Raw genomic sequence first — 24,641 nt, 5'->3', positions numbered from 1 at the left:
GTCTTATTTATTAAACTAATTAGTAAATATATTCTTTGTGATACTCCGTCGGTATGTTGATACCATATCGGTATCATAAAGGAATGAGCTTAATCCTTTGTGATACTCCGTCGGTATATGATACCCTATCGGTATCATGTAGGGTGGACGCTGACGTCAGCGTGCGAATTTAAAAATAATTAAAGAGGGTACAGGGGTAATTAGTTTGGCTGAAGGGGTATATAAATAAATTATTTAGAAAAGAAGTATGGAGTGATAAATTATTTGTTTAAAGAGTTCATTTTGTGTAGTTTTTCCATAAACAAAGCAAACTAGACTGTTGGGCAAAATGAGTTGTTTTGACTTAATCGTTATTGTTTGACTAGCTCTGATATTGGGCATGTTTAAGTGGTGTAGGAATTATCGTTCAGCTATCTTCACATGAATAAGTTTATGAGCTTTGACTTCTAGGACAGGAGAATTTATTGGAACTGGTTGATAATTTATACATAGTGAGTGCATTTTTTTAAATACACGTACAAAATTTTAATTAAAGTTATTGGTTTTACCATTTATCCCAACTCTGGTTTCAGGACAAACTTATCACACTAGGTTGGGCCATGCTATTCGGGTAAATTATTGTCCACTAACTGTCCTCCTTTTATGAAAATCCAATTATTTGTTTGACTTCTACGCTGCAAGGTTTTGAATCTGTGACTTCTTAGGGACAATTCATCAAGGATAAGTAGCTTAATTTTGAATTCAAACTAGTCGTACACGCCATATTTACATATATAAAATTGTTTTTTTAAAAAAAATTGACATAATTTTAAAAAGTTCTGCAAAAATAAATTCGCCGCTCATGACCGTTAGAATTTAAATCGATATGGCAAAATGTTTCGTGTTAGTGATTGCCAAGAATACAAATTGATGGGCAAAAACTAGCCTTGTCATGGATCAAGATTTGTGGCTAAATTTGACAGATCACAATTATTTGGCCATAAATTCCGATAGATTGTCAAGATTTAGGACCAAAATCTTATAGGATCTACTAATCGTGATAAATTACCATAACTTACTGCGTAAAAGATTTACCAATACATTTTTTGCTTCAAATTTGGTCTAGATCAAGTTCAAATGACTCCAAAATTGATATATGACATTCTAATGCCAATCTCGACAATTCTTAATGGTTAAATTCAATCCATATTTTAAAATATGATAGACCACTTCATCTTCTTCTCATCTTCTTCAATATCAAGCTCAACAAGATTCAATAATAGTGTTCTTCAACTTTTTTAACAAAATCAATCAAAACTTACCACAAATAAGTAACGAATCTTCAATTTTCTACGACACAAAATAAGAAGGAAATAAAAAGAGGAGGAGCAGCAGCTCTAGATAATTAATATAGAAGCAAATAAAAAATTTGTGCCAGGTGATCAGACCCTGCCAACTTCCCTTCCACCACTTTGTTTTGACGTTAGTCTAAATACTTGAATTATATTAAATTAAACTATGTCAAAAATGAACAATTCTTAGAAGCATACATATATTGAAAGCTAATAGTAACGTGTATTGCCAGCGCAAGAAGGAAGGCAGAGAGTCATTTGGGACAACCAAGAAGTTTCCTCATAGTATAATAATTAACTACTACGGTAAAACTTCGATAAAATAATAATCTCGCTAAATGAATATATTTCTCTGGTCTCAATTTGGGTCAGTTATATTAAAGTAATATTCTCGCTAAATGCATTAGATAATAATTAAAAATAAAGTATTAAAGGTCCAGAAAAAAAATATAAAGTAATAATTACTAGAATACATCAAGAATTTATATATATTTAATCAGTCTATAATACTAGACCAATAACTATTTCTAGCTTTTTTCTTTTATAGTGAACATAAAATCTCTTCATATTCTATATACATGAATACAATTAGAAATATTAAACTTCACCAAATTCGTTTAGCTTTCCTAAATTTAAATAATAAATATGCAAAGACTACACTTTTTAGTTTTCTAGATTTAAACTTTTGAAATTCTTAATTCAATTTTTTTTTCTTTCTTATGGCACATACTGCAAAATACTCTCTAAAATAATAAATATTTATTTATCGATAAATAAATATTTTATACATTTATCGATAAACTAATAATCTCGATAAATAAATATTTTTTTTCGGTCTCAAGCTATGAATTTATAGAGGTTTTAGTGTACTTTTTGTTAGGTCAATATAATACCAAATTAAACGTATATTCCTCTCTCCCTTACACGCATAAAACACCCTTTGATCACAACTTCATTTATATTATCTTCGTAGCTAGCTAGAAAATTTCCCATCTCCTCTCTACCTTCAATTTCATCGTAATTTTCTAGAATTCGAATTCTTCTTAAGCAAAGAGTCTTTATATTGAACTGTTCGAAATCTAGTTGGTGATTGAATTGGTGTTAATGGACATGTCTCTAAGAGCTAGATCAACCTCCAGCTCTAAGCAATCATCCACATCGCCGGATGCCTCCGAAATTCCATTACTCCCTACTAACAACAACGACAACAACAATAACAATAACAATTCTGTACCAGAACGGCTGCCAGTACTGCGACCGTCGATTTCTCAACGTGCCTTAGAAAGCACGGCACATTTAGCCAACCTACTTCCAACAGGGACTCTCTTAGCATTCCAACTTCTAATCCCAATTTTCACCAACAACGGATCGTGTGACACCGCGACGCGTCCCATGACATTAATCCTCCTCGCGCTACTCGGATTTTCGTGCTTTTTAGCTTGTTTCACTGATAGTTTCAAGGCACCAGACGGGCAAGTTTACTATGGATTAGCTACGTTCAAAGGTTTGTGGATTTTCGATTATCAGGCAGCTTCAATTTCTGGTGTGCCTAGTGAATTGAACAGGTATAGAGTTGGGTTTATTGATTTTGTTCATGCTGTCCTCTCTGTTCTTGTGTTTGTTGCTGTGGCTTTGAGAGATAAAAATGTGGTGAATTGCTTTTATCCCACACCGGATCATGAGACAAAACAGGTACTTGATATTGTTCCTATTGGAATTGGGGTAATTTGTAGCTTGTTATTTGTGGTTTTTCCCACTAGGAGACATGGCATTGGTTTCCCTGTGACACCTGACAGACGGTGAAATTGAAGTCAAAAAGGGTAAAATTGGGTTGTTTTTTTTTTTTTTTTTTTTAAATTCATTCATTTGTATAATATTTTACAAAGTACTCCATATAAATCGACTATACTATTGTGCATTCCAATAATAAAGATGGTAAGATAATGTTTAGGCAGTGTGATGAGATGAGAGAAATTGTTTCTCAATTAGTACTAAAGAATATTCAAAAGTAAGAATTGCATTGCAGCATGGCAAGTTTATTTTAAAGATGTCAAGGACAGCTGGTGTTTTCCATCATAATTTATCTTATATTCATGAGAGAGTAGATAAGCACAAATGATATAATTTCACATGTTCTAAAAGGTCATTTGTCTTATTCTTCACATTTCTAATATCATTGATTATATTATTTATAGGTGTTTCCCTTTAAAGGTATCCAATGATGTTAAAATTTTTACGAGGAATCATATAAATAGGCTTCTACCAATTTTGAATGATAGAAAAATAAACAAGTAAACACGATTTTTTTTCATCCGAGATTCGATGCTCTCATTAGAGCTCTGATTATATCCGGATCGTGCACGATAAGGCCCATTTTGGGAGGGGGTGATGCTTTCAACGTGATTTTCTCTCTACCAAGACTCAAATCCGAAACATCTGATTAAGGATGAAACAAAGTGATCCATGTTGGTTACAAGTACAAACGTTAAGGCAAAGAAAACACCGAGAATGGAGGTTACTCTATAATTTTCCAATCAACTAAGATGCTTTCGTTCCAAGACTATAATTAACTACTTATATGTTTCTATCCAAGAATATGACTGGATAATGCCAAATCATGTATAAGAACTTGAAACAAAAAAATTCTCACCTTTTCAATGTGAAAATGCAAATGTAATTGAAATTCAGCCAAAATTGCTAACAATTCAAATGTATAATTATACCAATAGGACACATTAAGTATACGTGATTGCAACCACATGTATCTCATGCCTGTAAGCACACTCCAAACCTATTCTAGTAGGAAAACATACGTAAATGTACCCTTCGATCATATAGTTTAAAACATGGACGGAGTATATACTTCGGTTGTATTAGTATGACCCCCAAATGCATTAGGTTGTAATATCCCCCTACTATAATTAGGGAAACTTACTTAAATGTACAGTGAAATTCAACTTGCCATCGATGTTTGAAGTTTGCTGGAGTAACTTCATATAGAATTTGGGCTCAGATACTAATTTCACAAAATATTGACCCCCCAAAAAAGCCCAATGGACCTATAAATTTTGGTGCTAGCCATTTGATTGGTTCTTCAATGATGAGCTCATTTTTATTAGTTTAAGGTCGTCCACGAGGATGTCCCTTTTTATCTTAAAATAAGATTTCAAACTTGTGCAACATGTTAATAGAGAGCAAATATTGATAAAATCAGCTCATTTAACCCACATTTTAATGAGTTGAATCACTTTTATTCCAGTTGAATAAATATGGATTTCAATCTATCTTTAACTCATAAAAATATAAATAAATATGGATATTCATATTTTACCAAAAGGCTAACTCAAAAATGAATGGACCAATGACTATTACGGAGTAACCTTATTTAGACGCATCAGTCTTCAAATATCATTTCTAAAGAAGAATTGAAACATAATATGTATTATTAAATTAAATGATGACTAGAATGTATTTGCCTCATTTCTAGTAAGTACACAGTTATGATCAGTACAAGTTGTAAAATGAAGTTAATAAATGCCTGACTTAGAGCACAGACTGTTTCTAAAAGCATTGTTAATCAAAAAGCAATTAATTAATAAATTCATTATCTTTTCTATTTTCTATTCCTAAAATTATTGTTCAGATCTTGAGTGTTTATCTATTTTCTTGGTATTCACCCAAATATTACGTTAAATCACATGAATAGTATCGTGCAATGTGTTTTTGAGTTCATACTACGTGTAAAAGATTCATTGTTAAAGCTTATTTCAATTTACTCAGATTTAAAGTTTTTGGCTTTAGAAAATTAAAGTGGATTAAAAACACTTGTTCAATAATTTTTTTTACCCATATTCATATGAATGAAGTGTAATTCAATTAATTTTAGCTTAATTTATTTTTAATCTATTTAAATTCAATCTAATCCACACATTTACCGTCGTTTGCCAAATCAAGCAAAAGAAATCATGAGTGTGTAAAGTGTGCGTGAAATTGTGTGAGAGCGCGCGCTTGGAGTAAATCAATTTGTGTGATGTGTTGTGTCTGCGTGTGTGAATGTGCAGGATGTGTGTAAAGTGCATCCTGACTTTTTTCTTTTATTTTTCTGTCTCTCACACTTTAAAAAAAATAATAGTATTAGTTAATTATTGGTTCTATTTTCTTTTTATTTTTTGTAATTTTCAAAAGTAAAATCAACTAAAAATAAAAAGAGAGAGAAAAAATATATAGAAATTAGACCTAAAATAAATATCTAAATGTTATAATTCAGGGTCTTAGGGAGCTTTAAAAATTATAAATCTACACTATGAATTCAAATCATTTGTTCGTGGTACGTAGTTATAAGTCTCAAATTCTTATTTACAATAAATAACAAGTTTAAGATTGAACTCTCAAGTTAACTCAAAGTTTGAAGAGATATTATTCAAGATATATAGTATGGTGACTGTAATAAATTAAACCATGCATGGTTTCTTGAAATTAAATATCACATTTGTATTACTATTCTCTTTTTTTTTGTCATAGTCTTTCATATGCAAAAATTGTGTGTTAGTGCGTCGTTTTCAGAGGATTTTATCAGATCATGTGATTATGTGAAGATTATAATCAGTTCCACGTCATGCCTGCTTAGAATTAAGAAAATAAATAAAAGATAATTCAAAATGAGAATGAAAGCTACAACAATAATTATTTAGCCAAGTAAGATGCCCCTTGGAAGCAATTGGCTGAAATCACTTGTATAATTTTCTCATAAAATAGTTCATGGAAAATATTAAAAAATAAAATAAAATTGAAAAACCCAAACACCTCCAAACAGTGTCAAATTTGACGCCAGTGTGTTTGTTCAACGTATACAGTATATATATAGCGACATTTCAAATAGGCATATCCACTTATCAACCATAGGAAAATAGAAGATATAGGTCATAGGTGAAGTGTAACCTATGAGTTCAATTTTAAACTTATAAATCCATATTTTTTATTTTCTTATTTTTTCATTCGGTGTCTGGAGCTTTCAACTAAATTCAAATTATGCATTGCAGGATCCATTCGGAGGTGACACTCCAACAAGATTTTTCCATACTCAGGGTTCGAACCTGAAACCTCTGTTTAAAGATGAAACAGTCACATTACTGCACCACAACCGATGTTGATTATAAATCCATATCTATTATTTGTTGGTGAAGATACTGTACAAATTGCAATTTTAAAAAAATGAATAAATAAATATTTAGGTCTTTTTAAGAAGATTCAAACTCATTGCAGTATAAGCTACATTGATTAAAAAATATAGCTCTTGACTTATTTCCGATACAACAATTCAACGACATCGTATAATTTAAACAACTCTAAGTTAATTAGTTGAAGAGACCAAAGATCTTCACCAATAAAATGTCTTCCTTCAATATAAAATTAGTTGAAGCCACAAACTCTGCATATTAAATTGTGTGATATTTTATCGATTTAAAGCCTTAATTTTTATTTCATCTTTAATTAGATATTTATAGTTACATAAACATTTAATACTTGTCTAGATGAGAATTTTATTTTTTTAGAAAAATATCACATCATCATTAGAAAGTGTCACACGGCGAAAAAGTCCTAATTGTGGAACACCAATTGGACCAGTTCTTATTGGCTGTTTTATTTATCAAAAATATTGTCATTGTAGCTTCTTATAATAATTAAACTTGTATATATTAAGTGGGGGCTACTTCCCGCTGGAATATTGATGTACAAGTCTAAAATCAAGGCATATGAACACGTTTGTTAATTAAACAAATTATGTAATGTGACAGATTAAGCCAGATGGGGTTTATTAATGCTAACATCAAGAATATACAATTAATGTGGACCAATATTAAGACAATTATTGCTTGTCCTACCATTGTGTAAGCCACCTTTTAACAAATGAAATGAGTGAGTGTACTGGGCAAGTAGGTACTACTATATATATATATATATATAGCAAATGCACTATTCCACAAGTGCCTAACAAATGAAATTAAAGTACATGATTACTTCTCCTGTATTTTGTTTTAATAATTTATAGTATTCAATGTTTACTGGTGAAACAAATGAAATAGACTACATAAAATATAAGCATTTTAAAGAATACATTTGCGCAGTGTGTTTAGGCGGCCAAGAAAACAATGTGAAACATCCATTTTACAATGTATTACACTACATACCTATTTAGAGAAAAATATTTACAAAATACCCAACATACGTGCACGTCACAAAAAATAAGAAGAAAGAATTAGCTATAAAGTTTGTCTTTAATTAATCTGTTATGTTAAATGTTTGTATCCAACATCAAATTTTAATAATATATCACTAATTAGGATTAGCAATAGAATTTGTCTATCACTAATCTATATTTTGAGCAAAGGGCAAATATATTCCTCAATTTTGCGATAGATAAATTCTATGGCTAATCCTAATTAGTGACATTTTTATAGTTAAAAAATCAAGATTATAATTTTTTCCAGTTAAGTATATATAGATATGTTAACGAAAAGGATAAATCTGCACCATCTGTTACACGGCAAGGTATATATGTACCAATTTTTTAATGAAGAAATATATTTTGTCCAAATCGCAAAGTTGAAGAATTATTTGCTCCTTTGCACTTTTTTTTTAATAGTGATTGTATACCCCCAGAAAGCAAGATTCACATGTTGTATACCATTTTGTGATTTAATTATTCTTAATATTGTATATCATTAAGGTATACAAAATGTAAATTGTATAACCCAAAGTTATACGTCACACATAACTATCACACATAATACTGCTCTAAGGGGAGAATTTTATGAACGCGTACAGGCAGGTAAACAATTTGCTTCGCTTAGGTAATCATGAAGAAACCCTTTTAAGTAAAATTGTTTTGTATTTGCACTGACCTAATTTATACCTAATTTAAATTATATCACTTATAGTCTATTAACGGATCAGGATTTCTGTATCATAAAATTAGAATTCCAGATCTTTAATTAAGGATGAAAGAATTCTATTTTTCCCATCATACTCCTAGATAGTATCACATTTCTTTATTTTCGCTCTTCAATCTACGAAAGTCATCCTTTATCCAATATAACCTCCTAATATGTAGTTTATTCTTTTGAACCCTTTAGGAAAATTTATATCAGCTATTTTTTATGTGTACTGTTAATATTGAATAACTTGCAAATTACACATGAAATGTAAATTTTATTAAGCAAGTTCAGTGCGACGAGCTTTACTGAGAATGTATTGGCTTAAGTTCAATGCACCGAGCTTTACTGAGAAGGTGTTGATTGGGGTAATCAATCCCTAGCCTCCCTTATATAATACATGTTGCACCAACTTAGTCACTTTTACGAGTATCGTCATGTAGTTAATCTCTGCAAATTTATTTTTTCCCGTTTAGTTGTTGAAAAAAGTAATATAGACTTTGGTGTTTAATTCATTCCAAAACTTAGTTATCAAATTAGAAAAGAGGAAATGAATCTTGGTATTACATTTTTATACGCTTAAAGAATCCTATAAGACAATCATCAATCAAATGCCAAACAATATTGAATCTGTAAACATCAATGATTATCAAACAATTAAATATTTAGATATACTCATGAATAACTGTGGCATAGGATACTAAGAATCTCAGTTTGAAATTATTACTTTGAAGAATCCAAAATAATGTTGCAAGTTTCTATTTCCAAAATAAACAAAACCTTAATTTGTGTTACCTATATTATTATTTTTTTATGATAAAGGAAATTCGTAGTTGTTGTCCTCTAGTGCGTACATGGTATATCCAACTCATATGTAATAGCTCATAAATTATACATGAAAGGTAAACTTTACTAGACTAGTCTCATGCGGCAAGTTCAATCCCTGTGTTGTCGCAGATAAAGTGTTTCAAACTTGAGATCTTCAATATGAAAGTTACTTAGGTAGCGTTTGGCCCCAAGTAGTTTTTTGAAAAAACTTGAAAAATATTTGGTTACTTGTGTTTGTCTATACAATTTGCCATTACTTGGCAAATATTTTTGGCAAAATTCCCAAGTTTCTAAAAAAAAGTAGAACTTGGAAAGTTTTAAAAATTTAAAAATGACCTCATACTTTAATATTTTATAAAAACACCAATCATTTGTTAATTCCAACTAAATATTTATCTATCAATTTACTCCATTAATATGATTAACCAATACCATTAATCCCTCTTAAATAAAACTTATCTATAAAAATATCCACCGACCCTCTTAATTCTTGATCATTAAGTATATGTTAAATGAAACGATTAATGTATTGTATATAATGTTATTTTGTTATTGTTGATTGTTATCAATTATGTTATAAAGTTTTTTTTAACAGAACATGTTCATCACAAAATAATAACATAAACTTATGGTATTTTAAATAATTTTTAGAACTTACGGGATTAAAATAGTATTTTTGGAAATTTCATCAAAACTTGGAGCCAAACGCATGGTGCAATTTCACCAAAATTTCTCCTAGGAATAACTTGCCAAAAATATTTAGGAACTTGTTACCAAACAGGTTAATTCCGATCTTTGAGAAATTCTTTTTGGGTATATCTAATTAATTTAAAGAATGAATACTAGCTAATTGCAACTTGTAGTAGGAAAACAAAAGAATTATGTCACCTAGGCTGACCTGTTTATACATAATAATAAAAAAAAACACTAAGGAGAAGGTCATCTCAATACATCTAATTCATGCAATTGACAAAGAACGTCCGTTTTAAAATCATCAATTATTGATCTTTTGTGGCTTGAATTCTGGTGGATCCATATTGTGTCCGACCCGAAATGTCTGCGGCATGGATCAGTGAAGAAAAGCCGTAGGATTATTTAAAAGTTATTTAGGCTGAAACGAATTAATAAAGTAATAATTTGTTGAACTTTATTAAATTTTTGTATTAATTTTTTCTTTTTTATTTGGTTTATGTGTGATGGTACGCTAATTAATGTTGTTTTTTCGCAACATCCATATGTACGGGTGCTTCGTTTCGAATATTAGAGGTGATAAAATTAGTTTATAAAAATATAATGTTTTTATGATTGAGTGAATTACTGATCCGTTTATTTATTAGCTTAATATATTTAAGCTCATAAAAATTGAGTTGATATGTAGCACAATTAATTCATGATAAATCTATTTTCAAGAAGACATTTTCTTAAAAAATAAACTGTTATGTTTTTTTTTCTCTATACTGAACATACCCTTATTTTTTTATTAAAAAAAAAGTTTTTTTTTATTAGGTACTAAAAATTTATTATAAATAAATAAATAAAGCAATGAAAATTTAGTAGAAATTGGATGGATTGAGAAGTGATCCGCATTTTAGCCTATTTCAGTCCAAGTAAATTTTGCACAACACAATAACCGACCTATTTATTAACTCAGTCTATTTAAACCAGCTCAAATTCAACCCAACTCACATATTTGACACCTCTCTATATAACTTGGAAATAGAGGAAGTAAGGGGTTGTTTGGTAGTTAGATAAAAAATAATTTATTCATGTATTGATTTTCGTATAACTTACACGACGACGTTAATTTGATAGGTAGATAAGAAATAAGTTATTCATATATACAATTAATATGATGTTTGGTTGAAAATTTAGAAACCGCATTACTAATATATGTACAAGTTATGAAGAAATTCATGTATTATTTTATTCAAGATAAAAAGTGAAATAACTAATACATAGCTAACGAATCTCTACATAACAAATACATATATTAAATAAGAATACATAAATTCAATCATAACTAATTCCAACATTATTAATATCTATTCTAATCAGCTACCAACCGACTCCTGCTATTAATTTTACAAATTGTAAAAAAACAATTGAGAAAAATAACATAGAGATAACATTTGAAGGAACATTCATAGGTGTACTGAAACCTTTCATAGGTGTACTGAAACCTGCTGGATACATATGATTGATGTTGAAGTATTGAGAACGTGCTGCCGACAACAAAATGCATAAAGCACTCACCAAAACAAAAACAAGAAAAAGCACACAGATTTTAAAAAAAGTACTCATTAACTCTTCGAAAAGTCCAAATTTTACTTCTTATAATTAGTTTTATAGTTTAATAGATTGTTCGAAATTGATTTTCCACGTAGTAATATTTTTATTTTTACATATAAGAAATAGTAAGCTTAATTAATAAGAAGTAGCCAGCTATGAATTATAAATTGTCAGTCATACTTCAAAAACCAACTCGGAAATAGTCATTAGTATGGGCAGCCAATAACTTGGTCTTAACATAGAAATTAGCAACAAACCAATGCGCTGTGCATGTTAACATATTTTCTTATTAAGAAAATAATTTAGCACAGGGTTGACCAGATTAGATCAGAAGTATATTTTATGAAATATTAGTTATTCTCATAGTGCCTAAAAGTGCTCCCCTCTTCTTTAATTTTACTTCCTTTAATATTTTGCAATGATTAATTTTTTAATTTCCGATTGACACGGAATTTCATGCGTTGGATTTTTTTAAAAATTTAGGTCAAATAAGTGAAAAGTCATGTTTTTTTTTTTAATAAAAGAAAATTTGTTTCAATTGCAGAAACTTTCGCTTTTTGTTTTGTTCAGACGTGACGAAAGTAGTGTTTGACAAATTGGTATTTTTATTTAAATTTAAACTTGCAGATCTGCCCATCTCTACCTTTACCAGATCTAATAACCCCATATTTTTTTATAGGGTACCATTTATTTTTACCTAAATTTTTTTTTTTATACTCGGTCCATTTTTTTGAGATTTTTTTTTATTAAATAAGGAGATTTAGAGCGAAGATTGAAAAAGAATAATGAGAATCGAACTCATGTTTATTGTATGAAACACTCTCATGTGTACAACTAGAACATAATTCACAATGAGAGGTTTTAGTCGGGGCAAATGTACAATTTTGGCGTTTATGATACGGTTCTATGTTTGACTTAAACGATTCATCCAATATACATAAATTATAAATATTAAAACTTAATAATTTAAAAAGATTAGAATTTAAAATCTATAAATTTTAAATTTTGAATAGTTCTCTAATTTTAGCCGTCATATAATAATAGCTAGCCAACTTTGTAATATTATTAGTGAATTACTTGATCAAATAGTGACTATGTATTAATTATTCAATCGTAAGTTTAACACCTACAACAATAACTTACAATATTTGCGTATCCCAAACTCACCAAATCCAAAATATACTCTAATAACAAAATCTTAAAAAAAAATAAAAAAATCAGTCGTAGTACTCTAGTAACAAACAAAAGCAGATTTGTTGAGATAGTGGACTTTAATATATTTGACACATTTTTAATTGATTTTTTTTTTTTGGCTCCAAGCCTCCAAAAGTTAGCACTCCGATAAAAGAAATTTCAAACACTTTTGGAACTATTTTAAGAAGAAGCAGAGTATGAAAATATTTTAACTTCTTAAAATTCTTTGTAGGGCATCTTCTCAGAGTTTAATCTTTATTATTAGTCTGAGCATTTTTGTTTTATTGAGTCATTTATCCACCTGTTTTTCCCATGCATTTGTCTGTCCTAGATTCTACAGTTTTGGCCTCAATTTTATTCTACAAAAAATAATTTTAATTTTTGCTCTTTTTACAAATTTAATTTTAGTTAGTACCCGATGTATAATCAGCTAATTATGTACTGATTATACTCTTGTGATGTGCTGAATATAGACCGCGATGAATACAAATTATTACGATCAAATGAGTAAATTATTTTAACCAACTGACTAAATATATTAATATTCATTTATTGATTCAATTCGCTTCAATAGATATCGTAATCATGAATCATATGAATATTCAACCAGATCTGAAGGGTATCTTTCATCTTTGTTTTTAATTTGATTCTAATTCGATACGAGGGCCAAGGAAGAAGAATAGGAGAAATGATTAGAACTTAAATTTATTGACAACTTTTGCTACCACATCACTCATGTTTTCAAGAATTTAGCTTTAACTTTCTGTAGTGTATCCTTCTTTCTCATTTTCAAATTAAAAGCTGTATAACTTTCCTCTATATGGAGTTTAAAAAATATATATAGTGAAACCGAGGAAGAGATTATGAGCCCGTTTGGATTGGCTTTAAGTTGGTCAAACTTAAAGCTCTTTTTAGCTTTTGGACGTGTTTGTCTAATGCTTACTTTAAGTCATAAAGTTCTTAAAGTCAGTCAAAAATGAAAAGTTAGGATTCCTAACTTTTTTTTTCCAAAGTGCTTAAAGTCATTTTCTTTGACCATGGAAATTACTTTTATATCCCTTATATTTTAACTAAATTCTCAAACTATCTTTTTTTATTCTTTTAACCCTAAAATTCACATTATAAGCACTTTTATCCAAACACTCAACTGCTTATTTATAAAAATATCTTTCAGCACTTCAAAGTTCTAAAAGCACTTCATACATAAAAGTTACTTTTTTTAAGCCAATCCAAACGGGCTCTATATATATCCAAATGTCTGAAGTCATATGAACAATATACAGTTGTATGTTCTTTTTTCCATCTTTATTGTAGTTCTTGTTTCTAATATTTTGTTTATCGCACTATTTTATTGTTACTTCCTATATTTTCGTCATCGCCTTTGTCTATTTTGTACCTGAATTTGCTAGATTTGAGTCGAAAATCTTTTGGAAACAGCCTCTCTGTCTCCACGAGGTAGTGACAAAATTCGCGTACATTCTACCCTTCCAAACCCCACTTATGGAATTTCAGTGAGTATGTTGTTGTAATTTAGGAGGATCAATAGTGTTATCACTCATCCTCAAATGTTTGTTGACCAAAAAAAATGACGAAAGTATTCAACCACTTGAGCAAACCTCGCTTATCATATAGGTGTATGTTCAATTTATACGTCATATTATCCTTCTTTTCTTTTCATTTGTCCGATTCTAGGCCTACGTCTCATAGAATATATATGTTTATGTGAGATTGTCCTTCAGCCCATAGGTTGTGATGCAGGATTAGAATTCTTGTCTAGAGATTATTTCTTGTATTCAGTTAAACAGTGTCATATATCAATTTAGTCTAGAATTTTTTTTTTATTCAGTTAGACAGTGTCATATATAAATAAATTGAGGTGGATGGAATTTTTAAAAAAAGGAGAGTAGGTAGGGAAGTTATGATGAGTGAATAAAGTCATCCGCGTCAAGACTAAAAAATAAGGACAACCAAAACGTGAAACAGCTGGGACGCGGGCGGGGCATCAAAATAATTAGTAGAGGACTAGCTAGTTGGTGTGACTGAGTTAATTTACTATTACCCTTTTGTTGGTGGTGGATAAGATTATACTTATTGACGTGTATGTATGTAGGATTTGATATGTACAATTTGCTCCTTATCACCCACCCCACCCTACCCAACCAGCCCACCCCAACCTCGTTTCAAAAAAATCCAAACACCTCTTAAGCTAGTCTTTTTGGTTATAAATATGTGCGCTTTGGCAATAGAAAGTTGCACATACAAGAGTAGTCTTTTTTTCCATCTAGCTTAAGCTAATTTCAAGGTTGTCATAACTTTTTTAGTCATTCTTTGGAGGTTCAATAATGGGAAGAGAAATTGTGAAAGCAGAATCAGTTGAGGAGACAAACTTCAATTGGTCGTCGTCGTCGTCGTCATCATCATCAACAACATCCTCATATGATGAGGAAAACAGGATGCCTTTGTTGGCATTGAACCATGTTTCTTATGTCTGCAAATCTGTTGCCAAATCTGCCCAATTTTATGAACAAGTCCTTGGTTTTGTACTCATCAAAAGACCATCTTCCTTTGACTTTGATGGTGCTTGGTAAATACACACACGTTCCATCTTTAATTTGTTACTACTTTTACATCTATTTGTCAAGCAGAGTTAGAATTTTAATTTCTAGAAAAACAATTTTATGCATCTTGAATAAATTATTTATAAATATTAAGTGCAAAACTACTGCCGGTTCTACCCCTGTTTTTTTGTTAAGATTTCAAAAACAAAATAGCCCATTACCTAAATATTCTGTTATGCACGGACAATGCTCTCGTAAGATTTGAAAATTAGAAAGAAAATAAGTCTGATATTTGGGGTTGATTTTTTTTCAGGTTGTTCAACCATGGAATTGGAATCCATTTGTTAGGAAAAGAAGATGTTCAATCAAAGAGTGGGAAAATAAACCCAAAAGACAATCACATATCGTTCCAATGCACAGATATGGACCTTATTATTCAGAGATTGAATGACATGGAAATTGAATATGTTACTGCTACTGTAAAAGAAGGTGGAGTTACTGTAGATCAACTATTCTTTCATGACCCAGATGGCAACATGATTGAGATTTGCAATTGTCAAAATTTACCTGTTCTTCCACTTTCTTCCTCTTGCCCACTCAAGAAAATGTCAAGTCCTACTTTCAACCAAACAGTCTCAGATTCCTTTTATGGTACGTACAACATTACATCATGTTATAAGAAAATGAATGTATGCTTAATATGCATTTCACATCAATTGATTTAATATAACCACGCGGTGCATAAAAGTCAATAGTTAAACATGTCATAATTGCTCTGTCTTTTTTGTATATAAAGAGAACAGCTAGTGGGAAAAAGAATTGATTTCTCTGCAATTTGTGAGAAATTAAAAGTTAAAAATGTACTAGTTAGATTTGCATAATAAGGGATTGAATTCTAATTGATTTGATTGTAAATGCAGGAAATGGAACAACAAATACAAAGATGAATTGCTCTGGAGAAGTGGAATCTCTTATGATGGAAAATTTAGCTTTGGACATGATAGACATTTCTTTTTGAGTGATCCTTGTAGTAGATAAAAAGCGTGATTTTTGCTCCTCATTATTAGCCCCTTTTTTTTTCCAACCCAAATATACCACAAAAATTCCTTTTTGTAATATTATTATTATTATGTATTAGTATGTGTAGAGAGGTGTGATGAAGAGCATATATTATAAATATAATGTAATATTGTACTCTAGAATTGAGATTAAGTTAATGCATGATTCTGGCAATCCATATTAAAAAATAAATGATACTATTAGGCATGTTATGTGTTCTAAGGAAGTGAACTCTTTTTATTAATAGCATTGCCAATATCTTGCTTTAAAATTAGCGCGTAAAATTAGTATTACTTCAATTTCAATTAATACAAATATTGTTTGATTGAATATAAAATTTTAAAAAACACCAAGTCGATTTCAAGCAGAAAATTGGAATGGTTTTGGAATGGATGAAAAAAACTTCCTAGTATGCGCTTATTCTTCTAATTAATATAAATGGGCCTATTTGATGTGGGATGTTAAATAATGATAAAAGTTTAATATTGGTGGTTAATAAGATGGGTGGACTCTTTTGGACAAAATTTTTGATGACACACATAACTCATTATAAGTAGAGATAATGTGGTAAGGAAATAAAACTATTCCTCCTCAGGGGTTTCGTTTTTGAATCTTGAGGATGAAAATTTTTTTGGGCAAAAAACATCACTTCAAATGAAAACTATTCAATATAAATCAAAATTAGTTTGACTTCAATATGAATATTGCAGATAAAAAAATAAATTATATCAATAAAAAATTCTAATTTTCAGAAATACCACATGTTCATGTGCACCATAATCTACCTACTAAATTTGCCCTTGTGTATATGGAGATGTTCTTCTTTCACTACAATTTCTATTTTGAATCCGAAATATTTAAAAATCTTAGCTCTATCTCAAAAAAGTACTACAAAATTTAATTTAAATTAATTAAATTTCAATACAAATATCAAATATCGTCCCCACTTTCCTTTATCTGATTTAACTGTTGTGAAACACGACCACGTGATCCATCAATACATTTTTGACGGATAACTTGTACTACAATTAATATGTCACCACCATTAAGGGTAAAAAGATAAAAGCAAATTCTACTTTCGAATCTTCTGGATTCAAAAAATACCGAATTGTGTAGAAGAAAAACATGCTAGATTTTTACAAGGCATCTCCAACCAGAACATCAAATTTGATGTCAGTATTATTTTGAGGGTAAATCAACTTTATTTCATTGCATCAAATTTTAAATCAAAAATAAATCTTTTTTTCTCTATTTATTATTAGATTATTATTTTTTATTTTATTTATATTTTCTTATTTCATAAAATAAAATTCTTTCTAAAACATTTACTATATATAATTTTTATATTATTTTCTTATAGTCGTTTATTAAAAAATTATTTTATATCATAATTTTTTAAATAATATAAATTGCTAGCAAATATTACATATTATACATAATAATGGATAACACAAATAAAAGTGAAATCATTAACGAAATATAATTAAATAAACATTACACAATTAATTTTTTTTAAAATACTACATAAATATTCAACTTTCAAGATTACTACGATGCTCACATAAATGCTCTATTAATGAATTACGTAGTTCAAAATGAACTTCTTTATCCTTATTTTTTTATGTCTAGCAAGAAATTGTTGAAATCGATAATTCTAAAGTACATTGTATTATTTGTCCACCAATTTATATTTTTGCATATTTAATTTTTGGGAAGTATAATTATAATTATATCCATTGAAAATTTATAGTAGAATTAACATAAATTTAATTTTTAAAAAAGTCATGTATAGAAAAATAATTTATAAAAAAAATAACTTTTTAATCTTAAATTAATATTATAAAAATATTACATAAAAACTAATGAAATATTTTATTAAAACATACAATTTATATAATGTTTAATTAAAAGTATTGTATAATGAAATAATATTAAAATACTCAACAAGTAATATTGGCGTGATAAATGGTATTGCACCAAATTTCGTGTAACACTATTCACACACCAAATTTGGTGTAAATTTAATATTGGGTTGGGGCACCAAAACACTAAATTTACACCAAATATAGGATCTGGTGTAAAATTTTATTGATATGCCTTCTTCAGTAAGGAAGTTTTCGAAAAAAATTAAAAGAAAAATATTTTTTAATTTAATTTTAATTTAATTAGTGTACAATTTTTTCAAAATTATTAAACTCCCTTTAGCTATGATTGTTAGTTTTAAATCCATATCTTTAATTATAACTTTATTATTTTGAGTGCTGATAATATATGTGTATATTCTGTAATACTTTGAGTAGAAATCGATGATTCATGATGAAAAATGATTTAATTGTTGGAAACTTCTTCTATTTTCGCCCTTTATTAATATTTTTTAGGTGATAATTTCAAGAGATTTAATTATTTATATTTTTGATTTTATTTTAAATTATTTATATTTTTAAGAATAATTAAAAAAATAAAAGTAGAAAATAATATTCAGTTCATGTCATTTTTTTTAATAAATATATATTATTTTAACAATTCACTTATTTTAAAATAAAAAGAATAAGTTAGAAAATGATGTTCAATTTACATCCTAATTTTTTTTTAATGAGTGTATTATTTTAAATAGCTATAAGGAGTAGGATGTTAGTGATCCAAAGAACCTCCGTACGTGAAAAGATAAGTGAAAAGTCTTTTATATGTCATGTGCTAGTGAACAAAGAGTCAAATGTTGCATTTATTATGGTTATAAAATGAGTACACTGTATCACGTACTCTTCCATAAAAGAGTACTAAATGAAAAAAATATCTACGTTGAGTGTGGTCAACAAGTAATCATTCATATTTAAGCGACCTCCATGACCAATATAGAAAGATTAGGTGATACAGTGTACTCATTTTATCAAGTTGCAACACAAAAGTAAACGCAGAGGGCCTTGTTAATATAGAAAGCCATGTCTAAATATCATTGGAAATTAGCAACTTTATTATAGTTGGCATTGCGATATATTTATTTACATGGAAAGATTATGGCTATATTAATTATTTAGATTTTTTGTGTTAACAATAAAAAACTATGAGATGCTAAATAGATATATTTAGATTCTGTCAAGGTAAGCTTTATCTATTTGATTTTCTTACATTTTTTAGTTAGATTAGGGTTATATGATTAAAGTTGACCTAATGAGGCATGTGTGGTATTTGATTGTGTCTACCAAAATCACATGAAATCTATTGTTTAATGTTAAAGGATGTACTTTTTATGCCTTTCTAGGCTTTATTTTGTTTGTCTTTTGGTGGTCTCGAGATGATGTTTTCAAATACTTTATTACATTTTTGTAGCTTTTGATGTGTTTGGTTTGATGTAATCCCTCTAATTTTGTTTTGAATTTACTTTTTCTTTCATGTATTTTTGAAGGATGATGAAGTTGATATTGTGTAGCATGTATGGGTATTTGATTGTGTGTGCCAAGGTCACATGAAATCTATTGTTTAATGTTAAAGGATGTGCTTTTTTATGCTTTGCAGGCTTTGTTTTGTTTGCTTTTGGTGGTCTCGACCTGATGTTTTTCTTTACTTTATTATATTTTTGTAGCTTTTAATGTGTTTGGTTTAATGTGGTCCCTCTGATTTTATTTTGAATTTACTGTTTCTTTCATGTATTTTTGAAGGATGATTGATGAAGTTGATATTGTATTCAACTATGTGGGTAGTTGGGTCATTTCACCTGAGTTGGCATACACTAACAAATTGATGCACTTTTGGCATAGTTTTGATCCTGAATTATTGAGTCATAAAGATATATGTGATGAGTTTACTTTCAAGTTAGGGCTTTCTCAAATTAAACAATTGATAGCCACTGATCCCTCTGGTATGCATTATATAGTAGATGGGGATGATGGCATTAGGGTCATCCTGATCCTATTGTGTGAGAAATTTAAAGTTGTCAATTTCTTTGTTGTGGAGGAGGGTGAGCTCACAGTCTTTGCTCAACCTATCACACAACATACTGAAACATTTTCTATTGATGTTGACGTTGGTACAGACTGTGAACACAGTATTGATTTTGATTGTGAATGGGATCTTTCTAAGGGTGAGGAATATGATAATGAGTGGATGGAGGCTATTAGCAAGGAAAAGAGAAGAGTAGTAAGTGATAGGTTGAAAAATTACAAGGAATTGCAAGTTGGAATGTCATTTAAGAATATGAAAGAAGGTAGGCATGTTGTGAATTTTTATGCATTAGCTAACAAAAGGGCTTTCAGTATAATCAAGTGTGACTCAAAGAGAACTAGGTATGGTCGTGAAGAGGGGTGTCCCTTTAGGTGTTTGATTTCAAGAGATGGTAAGACTGAAGGGTTTAAGATAAAAACTCTCATCAGTAAACACACATGTGAAGAGGCCTTTTTTAATCCTAGAGCTGATTTGCCACATTAGCTCAATACTTCAAGAACAAGCTTCAAAATAATATCAAGTACAAGGTAAAAGATATGAGAGGAGAACTTGAAAATAATTTTTAAGTTGAATGTGTCTTAATCCATGCTTAAAAGGACTAAGTGTATGATTCTTGAGAAGTTGGAAGGTAGTTATATAGATGACTACAACAAGATTAAGGCCTATGCCCAAAAGATTAAACAGTCTAATTCAGGAAGTGATGTTTTGATAAATATATCCAAGAACGTCCTAGCTGAAGGATTTTTTTTTGAGGATGTACATATGTTTTGATGATCTAAAAAAGGCTGAAAATCTGATTTGAGGACATTAATTGGAGTTGATGGTATATTCTTGAAAGGTAGATGTAAGGGCATGTTGTTGGTTGCACTAGGACAAGATTCTATGAACAGTTTCTTTCCACTAGCATGGGCAATAGTGGACAAAGAAACAAGCAGGACATGGTGCTGGTTCATTGAGTTATTGAAGAGGTCTTTGGACCTTAAAGATGGTACAGGAATCACATTCATTTCATATATGCAAAAAGTACTATTCCCAGCTTTTACTTTTAGATTCTCATATTTTAATTTCATATTTCTCATTTTTTTGTTTCACTATTACAGAAATTATTAGATGTTATTGAAAAAGTGTTGCTTGAAGCTTAGCATAGGTATTGTGTGAGAGATATTGAGAGTAACTGGTGCAAAAAGTGGAGGAGTGATCAAATGAGAAAGCTTATATGGTGGTGTGCATGGAGTTCATATGATGAAGAGTTCAAGGACCAGTTGAATAATTAGGAAATTTATCAAAAGATGCTGCAAGGGATTTGGTGAAATATCCACCAAAGGCATGGTGTAGAGCTTATTTTGATACTCAGTGTAAGAACATGATGGTTGATAACAACTTCACTGAGTCATTCAATGCGTGGATCCTTGAAGCTAGAGGAAAGCCAATAATCAAGATGTTAGAAGACATAAGAGTAAAAGTAATGGGATTGCTAAGGAAAAATGAAAATAAGTTGAGGACTTAGGTTGCTAATTTTAGTCCAGCTTGCATGAAGAGTTACATTAAATTTAGGGCCATAGCACATCACAGTAAGGTGGAATTCAATGGAGATTGGGACTATGAAGTGTCTGATGGAGAACATAGATACACCGTCAATCTGAACAAAAAAAATATACCTGCAGAATTTGAGATTTATCAGGTATTCCCTACCCTCATGCCATTAAAGCATTGACACATAAAAAAATAAATCTCAAAATTGAAATTCATTGGTGGTATAGCAAGGAGGCTTACATGCTAACCTATAAACACAAGATGCAGCCTGTAAGAGGTCAAATGTTCTTAAAGGTTAATCCTCCAAGTGCAATGTTGCCTCATGATGTTGTGAAACAAGTTGGCAGACCTAAAGTGAAGAGGAATAAAGAACCAGATGAAGCAAACAAAAGAAAATGTGAGTGGTCCCAATATATAAAGGGCACTCAAATGACATGCAGTAACTGTGGTGAACCAAACCACAATAAAAAGAATTGTTACAAGGTAAGCTACAAAATACTTATTGGGAATATTCCTTTTTTCTTACTTTTTCTTATTGAAAGTTCGTTAAAAACATACTTATTGATTGCAATTTTTTGATAGGACAAATCTGCTGAAAATAATGCATATTCAAAAAAAAATTGTCTAGCACCAGTTCACAATCAAGAACAATGGAAAGTGAATATGAAACTGAGATTGGTACACAAGAGTCTACTTTTCTACCACAAGCTACAACACAAGAGTTTGAAGCATATGGCCCTGATGTTGGAAATGAAGAAGACCCACCCCTAAAATCAATGGTGATTTGTGAATCAGATTTACGGGCTGAGAAGTTGAAGACAAGAAGTGTTTCAATTGATACAAGAAAAATTTAATTTATTGGAGATCACACTGGTGCCTCAGTGCCAATTAATCTACCTTATTCTCCAATCAAAATAACATGGAAAGAAAAAGAAGCTGTCCCTTCCGGACACATGCAAATGGTGGCAAAAAAGAAAAGGATCAAGATGATGGAGGTTAAGGGAAGAGGAGAACCACTACTCGATGATAATTTCTAGTAATTTATTTTCTATGTTTGTTATTGTCTTAATCCTCTGATAGTTAATTACAGTTGGTTGACAAACAATATAGCTTGTAGTAATTTTTTGGGGGCTAGTTCATTTAGCATATGAGGATTAAGTTAGGTGAAACTTTCGTTGACACCTTCTTTTCAATTATGTTGATATGCATCAGCATAAGCAAATAGTTTCCAATTCTACATTCTTACTTCAAGTCTTTAACTTGTCACCACAGGAAAAAATGTAAAAAACAATAGAAAAATTAACAAGACTTGTAAAAGCATTAATCAAAAGGTATTTATTCACTCCTAGCTTTGTCTTATAATTAATTTTCAGTTTTCCTTTATTAATCTAACACATCAGGTTTGGTAATGTAAAACCATTTGTTATCCCCTAATTTTTTTCTCTAAATATTCGATTCATTATTCATATACGTATAGAATTGTACTCAACGAGACAATTCGATGAGCTAGTGTCATTCGGCGAAATGATGCCTGATGTTGGGCACATTTACGTGCCCAATAGCAACTAAAACCCATAAATTATTGCTAGATTTGAAAACAAAATTCCTAAAGTTGAGTTCATATTGTGCATATTTCATATTGTTGTAACTAAATAACATGTTTAGAAATTTTCAGGTCTAATTGAGTACAAAGGGATATTAGAAGCATGATTTGATGGAAATTGAAACTTAAGGGAGAAATAAAATCACAAGGCGACTAAAATACACTGCAACAAAGCAAATCGACATCACGGAATAAGGACCAACAACTTTTATTCCAAAACATGGAATGTATTGGACAAATCAGTGTAGTCCGCGCCAGGTCCGCATCGCAGACTTGTCCATGAAGAATCAACAACAAAGAAATAAAATTATTTCATGAGGTGGTGTGGTCCGCGACAAGTCTGCGTCACAGACCTTGGAAATGTGTTGATAAAAAACCAAAGCGTAAAATTATTTGGCGAGACAGTGTGGTCCGCAACAACTGTGCATCACGGACCTGGATGTGGGTAAGTAAAATTCATCCCAAAAGCGGTTAGTGTTTTCTAATATCCCCAAAAAGATATTCTCGACCTTTTACCATCAATTAACCTCCTTAGGTCTACCTTATAGTCTTATAACTCTCCACTCATTCAAAACTCTGAAAACGAAATTAAAATTTACATGATCAAAGTTAGTTTTCAAGAGGAGAAAATGATAGGATTTAGTGAGAGGCGTTCCCGTGAGGTGGATGTAAAGAAGCTAGAGGTTCCGGGTTCGATTCCCACGAAGCCCTGCAGGGTGAAGGAAGGGATGAACTGATTGATTCTGGCATAAATAATACCAGAATATGTGAGCCCAGAGAAGGGATTGTCACAACATTAATTAAAATGTGCTCATTACTATAACCAACAAAATCAGCAGCAATTCATGCTATCATCTTTTGGAAATGGGATTCAATAATGACCATATGACTAACACTGTAGCAACTCAAGTATGTCCTTAATGACATTACAATTGTTGCTATATTGAAATTAACAAATCATAACTAAATCAAATTATGAACTAGAATTTCAAAGTCATCAACAACATCACATATGTTTAATATTTTCTAAGTTAAACATTACAAAATAGAAATGGCAAAAGTTAGAAATTTCTAGTTCATCATCCAAAATGTGATGAATCCTGCAAAAAAACACCACGACATAGCTAACACAATTCATATTTTAGAGACTTTTTTCTTACATTTTTGTTTTCCATCACTACTATGCACCAAAGACTTATCGACAACAACCTCTTCATTATCGAAAACAACTTCCTCACTATTGGAAACACTAATTTCATCTAGACGTTCACAATTTTCTTCATTATCAGATGCCAAATACTTTTCAAGATCAACCATGCTTGTCTCCAAAGCTTTCTTTTCACAATGGAGATTATCATTTTCCATCTTTAAATTA

At 30.2% G+C, this 24,641-nt stretch overlaps 2 protein-coding genes and 1 pseudogene across 2 annotated transcripts; all 3 read left to right on the top strand.

The window, feature by feature from the left end:
- Positions 1 to 2,309: 2,309 nt before the first annotated feature.
- Positions 2,310 to 3,453, top strand: LOC129884611 (protein DMP3). Its single transcript, XM_055958895.1, has one exon. The coding sequence runs from the start codon at positions 2,436 to 2,438 to the stop codon at positions 3,132 to 3,134; it is 699 nt and encodes a 232-aa protein (XP_055814870.1). The 5' UTR covers positions 2,310 to 2,435; the 3' UTR covers positions 3,135 to 3,453.
- Positions 3,454 to 14,815: 11,362 nt separating this feature from the next.
- On the top strand, positions 14,816 to 16,398 carry LOC129885892 (glyoxylase I 4-like). Its single transcript, XM_055960361.1, has 3 exons — positions 14,816 to 15,158; positions 15,446 to 15,783; positions 16,053 to 16,398. The coding sequence occupies exons 1-3, from the start codon at positions 14,917 to 14,919 to the stop codon at positions 16,148 to 16,150; spliced, it is 678 nt and encodes a 225-aa protein (XP_055816336.1). The 5' UTR covers positions 14,816 to 14,916; the 3' UTR covers positions 16,151 to 16,398.
- Positions 16,399 to 19,848: 3,450 nt separating this feature from the next.
- Positions 19,849 to 22,700, top strand: LOC129888013 (uncharacterized; annotated as a pseudogene).
- Positions 22,701 to 24,641: the final 1,941 nt, after the last annotated feature.

Source organism: Solanum dulcamara, chromosome 4 (assembly GCF_947179165.1).
Source record: "Solanum dulcamara chromosome 4, daSolDulc1.2, whole genome shotgun sequence".
NCBI lineage: Eukaryota > Viridiplantae > Streptophyta > Magnoliopsida > Solanales > Solanaceae > Solanum > Solanum dulcamara.
Note: the sequence above shows the minus strand (reverse complement) of the source record. Positions and strands in the feature narration are given on the sequence as shown.